Source organism: Strix aluco, chromosome 26 (genome assembly GCF_031877795.1).
Source record: "Strix aluco isolate bStrAlu1 chromosome 26, bStrAlu1.hap1, whole genome shotgun sequence".
Taxonomy (NCBI): Eukaryota; Metazoa; Chordata; class Aves; order Strigiformes; family Strigidae; genus Strix; species Strix aluco.
In genome coordinates this window covers 7,574,963-7,584,373 of record NC_133956.1, presented here as the reverse complement: position 1 = coordinate 7,584,373, position 9,411 = coordinate 7,574,963, and the positions used below count along the sequence as shown (strand labels likewise).

At 57.4% G+C, this 9,411-nt stretch overlaps 1 protein-coding gene across 9 annotated transcripts in view; it reads right to left on the bottom strand.

The window, feature by feature from the left end:
• Positions 1-413: 413 nt before the first annotated feature.
• SCMH1 (Scm polycomb group protein homolog 1) overlaps positions 414-9,411 on the bottom strand; it is a 75,828-nt gene continuing 66,830 nt past the window's right edge. For 7 of the 9 annotated variants that reach the window (XM_074850704.1, XM_074850709.1, XM_074850702.1 and 4 more), the window contains 3 exons: positions 6,383-6,586; positions 5,069-5,211; positions 414-2,467 (listed from right to left, as the gene is read on the bottom strand). In XM_074850704.1, the coding sequence (XP_074706805.1) occupies positions 2,342-2,467; positions 5,069-5,211; positions 6,383-6,586 (473 nt within the window). In that variant the 3' untranslated portion in view covers positions 414-2,341. The remainder of the gene's footprint in view (positions 2,468-5,068; positions 5,212-6,382; positions 6,587-9,411) is intronic. The other 2 variants (XM_074850706.1, XM_074850707.1) reach the window with 1 other exon arrangement.

Genomic DNA, 9,411 nt, shown 5'->3' with positions numbered 1-9,411 from the left:
GCTGACAGGGAGCTCCTGGGGAAAAAAACCTCCCGGAGAGGAGTGAGCAGTTGCTTTGGACAGGACCAGGCAACGCTCGAGGCTTTTAAGAGGCAGAGCTGCAAAGAGCCTGGGGGGCGTCCGAGGGGCTGAGCGGAGACAGGGCGGAAGCCGACGCGCCCCGCTACCGACACGAAGGAGCCCGACCTCGCCGCATCACCAGACTGCTTGTGTCGGTCTGTTTGTCTCAGCCCAGGTGTGGCCCAGTGCTCCCACACGCAGCACCGGCGGCGCAGGGCCGGGACAGCCAGGGGTTTGTCCTGAAGCAACACCCCTCTCCCTGCCCCCCCGCTCCCCTCACAGCGGGCACCCGCGGGGAGACGCTGCCAGGGGTCCGGCCAAGCGCTCCTGTCACTGCACACACAACCAGCAGGGAGGAACTTAGTTATCCTTTTATTTATAAACAAATCAACGTAAAATAAGTGCAGAGGAAAGCACTGGCTGACCCCGCACGGGGACCTGTCTGCAGCGGGCCAGCGTCAGGTAAAAACGAGGGGTCCCGGGGCTGATGCTGCGAGCGCCGGGGCTCTGCGAGCGGCCAGAGCCCCACCTCCCCCCGACCACACTGGTGCAGCGGCAGGGACTGCAGCACAGACTTCGCTGTATAACAAAGAGCCTTTTTATTACTTTGGGGTTTGGGTTTGGTTTTGTGGTGGGTTTTTTTTTTTTTTTTTTGCAACTTTTCCCCTTAGGGGTAAACCTGACCCAGTGCAAGAGACTGGAGGGTTGTTCAGCATGGGGGCCCGTTCTGCTGCTGGCCGGGGCCTCGAGGGTGGCAGGGACGAGGGTGTGAGCCGCTGCTCTGGATGCAGAGGGTGAGCTAAAGGCAGGAGACGGAAGAAGTGCTTGCCGTGGGGATCCCCGGCCCAGCCCTTTGGTCACCGCAGAAGCGAAGCGCGTGCGGGAGCACAGGCCTGGGACAGCCCTCGCCTGCCCCCGCCAGCCCTTCCCCAGCTTGTCCCAGCCGGGCAGGCGCAGCCCCTGTCCCCACGGGCAGCCCTGAGCCCCGCAGCTGCAGCCCCGGGGACACGGTGGCAGGGTGGGGGAGCGCTCCCCTATGCAGCTGCAGTAACGTGTCTGGGACAGCAGGTTACCGCTCAAGTGCCATCAAAAATAAATACATTAGACTGTCTGAAACAAACAGGTGCCATCGGGTAGGGCCAAGCCCTTGCAGGAAGAGCAGCGCAGGGACAGGTCACCCCGTGGGGGGGATCCTCTGACCTGCCAGACCCAACACCCTCTCGCACACGCTGAGCTGGGACGGACCGAAACACCAGAGGACTGGGAGGGCCCCTGGGAAGACGAACCTTTGCATCTCTGGCTGAAAAATCTCCAAGAGTTGCACGTTTAACAACAGGTAGAAAAATCATTTCATCATTTTAAACAGATAACTCCTTATATAAAAAAAAAAAAAATAAAAAAAAACCCTCAAAAAAAAAAAAAAAAAAGGAGAGAAGGATCAGTGAAGTCCTGCAGCATCCAGCCAGCCTCTGACGCCGACCCAGGCCCATCCTGGCCACGGGTACGCCAGACCCAGCCACACTCCTCAGCTCGCCCACTGCTCGCTCCACGCTCCTGGGCAGCACCGGGTGTTGCCACGCGGCCCCCCCAGTCAGAAATAAATACAAAGGGCTCCGTCCCCCGCCCAGCGTCCCCAGCTGGAGGAAGGCAGGGAGCTGAGGGGCAGGCAGAGCTCGGGAGGCGAGTGGGACGGGCAGCCGGGCTCCCCCAGGCGTGGAAGACAGGGACAGGGGCGGTCGCTCTGAGCTTGCCACGGTGCTACAGGGGCCGAGCACGGGGCGGGGGCACCGTCCCCCTCGCAGCCGGAGCATCCAGCCCCCCCAGCCCACCGCCCCTGCGAGGGGACAGGAGCCAAGGGCCACCCTGAGCAGGCGAGGCTGGGAGCGCACGAGCCCCGGCGAGAGGGAGAGGAGCCCAGTGCCCGCGGGCTCTGCCCAGAGCTGCTGCTCCATCCCAGGGAGGCCGGACTGGGAGCCTGCGGAGAAGCGCTGGCTGGGCAGCAGGGAGAGACCCTCCGCTTCCAACAGGACGCCCACGACTCGAGTCTGGTGCGAAGCCCCGGGGCCGGCCGTGCGCCAGCCCCCTCCCGAGTGCCGCCGGGGCCTGGCCGCTGGCGCAGGGGTGGGCGGGCGGCTGGAGCCCTGCGGCAGGGCCGGGGCGTCGGCGAGGTGTCCGTCTGCGGCGTAAATGGGTGTGTGTGCATGCGTACCTGTCGGCAGGCGAGCGTGGGGATGGATGGCCAGGAGCGGAGCTTCCAGGATCCGCCCTGCCAAGTGTCCTCTCAGAACTTGCCTTGCTTTAGCTTGTCGATGTGGTAAGTGAGCTTCAGGGCTGGCCCCAGCTTCAGCCCCATGTACTTCATCATCATGTCACTCCGCAGCAAGAGCAGGGCTTTCCCGTCGATCTCCTGCAAGGGGGGGAAACAACAGCCCTCATGACTGCACCTGTGAGCCCTAACCCTGCCCGCTGAGCCGGGCCGTGCCCGCAACGCCACCAGTGAAGCCACACGGCTGGTGGGTGAGCACTGCCCGGCAGTGGGGCTGGGCTGCGCATCACTGCAGCATCCTGGCGCAGGTGTCCCTGTGTCCCACAGAATTACAGAATCATCTCAGTTGGAAAAGCCCTTGAAGCTCCTCCAGTCCAACCATGAACCTCACCCTGACCGTTCCCAACTCCACCAGATCCCTCAGCGCTGGGTCAACCCGACTCTTCAACCCCTCCAGGGATGGGGACTCCCCCCCTGCCCTGGGCAGCCCATTCCAACGCCCAACAGCCCCTTCTGCAAAGAAATCCTTCCTAAGAGCCAGTCTGACCCTGCCCTGGCACAGCTTGAGGCCAATCCCTCTTGTCCTGGCGCTGGTTCCTTGGCTCAAGAGACTCATCCCCCCTCTCTGCACCCTCCTTTCAGGGAGTTGCAGAGGGCCATGAGGTCTCCCCTCAGCCTCCTCTTCTCCAGACTAAACCCCCCCAGTTCCCTCAGCCGCTCCCCATCAGACCTGTGCTCCAGACCCTGCACCAGCTCCGTTGCCCTTCTCTGGACACGCTCGAGTCATTCAATGGCCTTTTTGGAGTGAGGGGCCCAAAACTGAACCCACTCATCGAGGGGCGGCCTCACCAGTGCCGAGCACAGGGGTCAGATCCCTTCCCTGTCCCTGCTGGCCACGCTAGTGCTGACACAAGCAAGGATGCCATTGGCTTTCTTGGCCACCTGGGCACACTGCTGGCTCATTATCAACCACCCCAGGTCCCTCTCTGACTGGCAGCTCTCCAGCCACTCCTCCCCAAGCCTGTAGCACTGCTGGGGGTTGTTGTGGCCCAAGTGCAGCACCCGGCATTTGGCCTTATTGAAACTCCTCCAGCTGGGCTCAGCCCATCACTCCAGCCTGGCCAGGTCTCTCTGCAGAGCCTCATCCCGCCCTGCTGCAGCACGGGGGTCCAGCCCAGCCCCCTGTGTGGCAGTGGGAAATCTGCTGGGTGATAAACACCACATCCCGCTGATCAGCAAATCCCGAAGGGAGGCGGGGAGGAAGGGAAAGAGGGGGGTTTCCCTGACAGGGGCAGCACAGGGGAGCAGTCTCTCACTCAAGGGCATCATCATCCCACTGCAGGAGGAACCTCCTGGTAGAGGACACGCTGGCCCTGAGAGCAGCCCTGCCGTGACACACGCAGCCCTGAAGTCAAGGTTGAAGAAGGAAGCAAGGACCAAACCCTGTAAACCCAGAGACCGTCACTGCGCACAAAGCAGATTTCTGAAGTGTCTAAGCAAAGTCCCAGCAGCTGGCAGAGCAGTGGTGGAGCACCTCATCTCCAGCATCACAGCTTTTAAAAGTATCTGATGCTTCACAACTGAGGCTGATGTGTCCCTCACTGAGGCTGAGGAGGGGAGGGATCACAAAGATTGAAATAACTGAGAGCATCTTTGCACTTAGCACCTGCAAATGGAAGTTTTCCAGTCCCTTGCAACACTCCTTTCCTTGATCTGGCCCAGGCTTGGCCCAGAACTTTGCCAGGCACAGGTTTCCATGAAGAAAATGTTAATGGATTTATAAATGAAAAATAAAAATCACAACCTCAAACAACAGAAAATCCCATCCTATGTCGCTGTCTCACACTTGGTAAGATCTCCAGTAATGTCCAGTACCAGGTTTGTTCTGCTACCCCCTTCCTCAGATGAAAGCCAAGTTCTTCCTCAGGACTGCCAATACAGGGGACTTCCATCCCTTAGCAGAGGTGAGCACTCTCTTGCATAATTAAACCAAAATATTTTTCAATTTCTGGTGGTTCTAAAATAGAACTAATTCAAAAAAAAAGAGAGTGTTGTCTCAGCCCAGCACATCTGCCTCTCCTGCCTGGGGAAGATGGGTATGTTCTCCTACTGCTCTTGTACCTTCACAAGCACCACCAGGTATAACACGGACTTAATCAAAAGGCAGCGGGAAGAAGAACTGTGTGGCAGAAATCAGGATGTGAGGCTGCCAAGATTTTTGTAGCTTTAGTTGTACAAACGCTGTGCTGTATGTCTGCAGCTATATTGAAGACATGCACAAGAGCCAGAGCCTTAGGAGACTCCTTCTTACAGCAAGTGGGGGTTTAGCAGCCACACAGTCAATGAATTCCACTTGGAAGATGTTTCTTGCCGGGAAAAATTTGCTACGAGGTGAATATTAAGACTCCAGAACGAAGAGGGTTTTGTGTTTTCAGCGCTGGGGTTCAAATCCAGCCGAGAGCTGAGCGCTCCGTACGCCAAAGGCAGCAGTGCTTGCAGCTTTAGCTGGGCTGCGACGTCTTCCCCTCCATTTCGGAGTCAGAGGATCCCAGGCCTGAGCACGATCTGAGCAGGGTTTATCAGAACGTTTTTCTTAGCACAAAACTCCAGCTGGTACAAAGCGCTGCCATTCTGCCTGTCCCAGGTTTTCCTTGTGTGATGATCTGGCCCCTCCCACACACAGCACACACGTGTACACACACACACACACACACACACACATCCATACACAGACATACTCACATGTTTTCGAAAGAGGTCAGCGTGGGGTCCCAGCTGTGGATCCGACTCCCGTATGAACTGCATCACCTCCTCCACCGTCCAGGACGAGGGGTCGCGGCTGCTCAGCCGTGAGACGTCTCGAGACCCGAGGTATCTGTCTGAACCTGGGGGGGAACGCGAGACAGCAGCCGTTACCCCGGGTATCCCCGCAGCACCGCTCCAGCACTCATTCCCCCTCACTCTACCACTCAGTCTCCTCTCACAAAGCAAGGGCAGAGACAACGCGAAGGGCACGTTCCAACCGTGCCCCAGAGATTCCTGCGGCACAGGTCTAGCACCGAAGCCTCTCCTTAGGCCTTACTTTTTGGGGCAGCCTTCTATACTGAGCCCTCTTCCTCACTCTAAACCCCACCTTCCCCTTGCCCCACTGCAGCTGGGTTTGGCCCCAGGCTCCCACTCTTCCTTGCCCATCTACTGACAGTTCCCACCTTCGCAGAAAACAATCCCCCACTCCCACTTCTCTTCCCCACGCACCGTTTCTGCCCTGGGTCGCCCGCTCAGAACACCACCTTTAGCAAATTTAACACGGCAAAGCTGGTTTTTATTTTCCTTGGCTGTGTTTTCTGATGGACTGAGCCCGTATGTGAAAATCTGTTGCTGAAGCACCGCCGGAGCTAACAAAAGTCCTGCTCCCGACACGCCGGCATCGGCACAGCCCGTTGTCACAGCTCTCTGCCTGCATGCACAGATGTGGGGGCAGGCAGAGGGATCGAGGCATCAGCAGCCTGAGCTTTTTAGAGGCTTTTATTGATGCCGTGCACCTAAAATCACAATTTTTTTTTGCAAACACCTAGATTTGACACATGCTGGTTTACTGCAACGAACAGTTCTCCTGCTCCTACTCCTCCACGCAGACAAGTGCCCGTCCGACGGCCGCCCGTCCTCCCGGCCCAGCTCCCAGCCTCCTCAGGCAGCTCTCGACTCCCCGGCCATTCCCGATCCAGCCTCATGGACTCAGGCAGCCCTTTTTCACTTTGACAGTCCCCTGCCCAAGCTTGCAAGTTCAGCTCCTGCCTACTCCTTCCTCTCCGCTGAGCTCCAGGTCCAGCTAGTCACCGCGCCAAAGGAGTGACCCTGCGAGCATCACCTCGCCGTATTTCCACCCGCCCATCTGCCACGTCTCTAGAGCTACCGTTAAACCTAACAGACTACCTGTTTAACAGTGCAGAGGCCAGTCTCTGGTACTTGCTGAAGTTAGAAAGGTGTAACTGGAGTTAGAAAAGCCCTTTATTGCCAAATTTACAATCGGGAGGGCTGGCTTCTTAACTCTCTTACCCCCAGAGCTAAGCCTACGCAAGGCAGAGGTGCTGCCCTGGGTGAGGCTAGAGGGTTGGTGCAGGTGCCTGTATCCTTGCAGGCGATAGTCTCTGGAGCTCCTGCTGTGGCTGGATGAATTGACAGAGTTCAAGGCAGAGTCCATGGGGTCCAGGCGAGGCTCCAAGGGCCCTGGGAGCCCATCTCCCAGAACAAAGGTTTCACCTGGAACGCACCAAGCTGCAGTCAGTGCACCCGAACGCCACGCAGCCCGACGTTACCGCTCGGCGGCGGAAAGCAGAACGGCAGCAAAGGCAGCGCTCGCAGGGTGGCTCACATGGGTGCCATTCCAACCAGTCAGCAGTGACAACGGCTGGTACCCAGCCTGGAGCAACAGCTACTCTGCTAATGCCACCACCACCTCCGACTCGCAGTCCCGTGTCCTTACTGCTTCCAGAGGCCCTTCTGTGGCAGCGGGGCACGGCGGGGGAGGGCTGCCCGTTCTGGCTGCCAGCGGACACAGGACTCGCACAAATGCCCTCCGCGGGGAGAGGAGGCGCCCCAAGGGGTGAAGCGCCACCGCACATCACTGCCATTAGCATGCAGGGTAACAGACCAGGCGGTTGGGATTGTGGGGGCTATTTAGGAAGCCTCATGCTGTGGCCGGGCGAGCAGCACACATGCAGAGCAGGAGGGAGCAGCAGGCTCCTCTGAGCAGCCCAGGTGCACCGTCACAGCCTGGCAATGCTCTCACACCATGCTGATCCTCTGGCCCCAAAAGCAAGGTGCTGGTGACCAGCTGCTCACTCCTCCTGACCTGCTGGGCCCTTTTTCATTGCTGAATCAAGTTGGTGACCAACACCCTTTGCTGGGACATGCGCAGGAGGGACAGGGCAGAGGGCTCTCCCCGGGCAGGGGTCCCAGTGCGAGACTGGCTTCCTCACCTTATCTTCCAGAAACACATTTAATTTTCAGCTGTCACAGCAGTATTAGGATGGAGGGGCTGAGGAAGCTACCCAGGGTGATATATTGTATGGCTGAGCCAGCAAGATCTTCCTTTGCTGTTACACTGCAACAGCTTCATCCCAGCACCCTGTGTTTGTAGATTTTACTATGGCACCCACAATCTAGTCTCAGTCCAGGTGGACCTGATGCCTCATGAGTCATTCTCAAATACCTGTGTTCTTTATCATGAAATACCTGGCAAGTTCGTACAGCCAAAGAGAAAAGCAGCTCCTACAACGAGGGGTATTGCCTGTGCACTCTGGGCTGGGCCACGGCCTCTGGCTGGGAGCTGGAGCTTCTCTACCAGTCCCTGTAGAGACTCTGAGAGCAGCTCACAGTCCTGAGCTGCTGTCACTCAAACACCACGGTAGGTGACAAGGATGAAGAAACCTGAGCAACTGCCCCAGTCAGGCCCTGGGTTTCTTCTCTGGGACTTCCCAGACCACAGGAGCAGCAGGTGAGAAGCCAGAGCAAGGAGGTCGTGCAGAACTGGGATGGTGGTGAGGGTGCAGAGTCCATACTGCAGCCCACGAGACCCAAAAGCTGTTGAGACCTTCCCAAACTTTCTTGCTAATCTGATGCTGCCGTGCTCCAGTGAAGAGAGATGCAGCTTCCCAGAGCCTGAAGTGGTACCTGAGTGTTGCAGCGGTTGGGCCCCACCAAATGGAGCAGCCTCTCTTGGAGGCACATTATTTTTTCTGGTTTCCGTGAGCTATGGGACTATTCTGTGAACTGGGATCCTCTGGTTGCAGTGCTTGTGCTGTCTGAGCAGAGATCTTGGAGGCGAGTTCAGCTGGAGGCAGCCAGCCAGCCCACACCTTCCTTGGCTTCATCTCGTAAGGCTACAAAACGGAAACCTCCCTCTTGCCTCGCTGTCTGGCAGTTCAGTGAAGCAGATGAGAGGTTATTATCTGCGTAACTGCAACCCTCCGTCTCATGGGCTTTGTTACTCTGCACTTGAGGCATTTCTGCCTTTCTTTGCTTTTAGGTCTCGGGGAGGCTCTCAGAAACCAGCAGCACATCCTTAAAATCTCGTGTACAAACAGTACTGCTGTGAAGACTGTTATTCCCCCGGTGACCCGTGCTGTGTGCTGGCCCGCATGTCACTAGCTTCCTGCGTGGGTAGATGTGTTTTCACCTGCTCTCTATGCGTAAAAGGCAGCTTTCTGGCTCATGACTACTCCTGAATGACTCTGGACGCCTCCTTCACTCCTGCACCCCTTCCCACCATCCCATTTCAGCACAAGACTGGATGCAAACGCAGCACTGAGCTGGCTGCTCTGGCCCAGGGGTGATGGAGATTCCCTGGCCCAGGCCCAGACAGACCCACACAGTGGATGTGACTTATGCCAGCGGCACGCCAGAGCAGCTTCCTCATAGCAACTACATTTGGTCTCCTCTCCAACAGGACAGTTTTTCTTAAAACCCAAACCACTTCCCATTAAATTTCTGTGCAAAAGGCCGATGTCTGGCTCACAGGAGAGTGCAGAGGCACAAGAGGGGTGAGTGGGCGCAGCCCTCTGCGCTGGTGGGGATGCTCTGTAATGGGACAGTGGCTGTGGGCACAGGTCTGTGCTGCACATCGCCATCCTCCAAGGAGACCCAGCACCCTCTGCACAGTGACACACAGCTTCACCTGGCCAGCAAGCCCTGGGACACTCGCCCCAGCTGGGCTGGGTCAGGCAAATGTGTGTGTCTAACGGCTTGGGAAGACTCCAAAGCTCTCCCAGAGGGGATGTGTGTCAGCAGAAGGAACTTCTGGGCTCAGCTAGCGAAGACTACAGCTTGGGAGGCCGGGAGACCACATGCACAGGCTCATGTCAGTGCAATGCTAAGCATCCAAAACTCACCCTCAGAAAGTATTTAACTCCACAATTAACACGCTGTCGTTATTCTGATGTGAACGCACTGTGACGCGTTCTTCAAATATGTGATCATGTTCTCACACGTGCTTATGATCATACATCTGAAGAAGAGGATGGGGCCATGCAACTGGGGAGCACTACTTTGTTTTGCCCAAGAGGTAGGACTGAAGCTGCATGTTC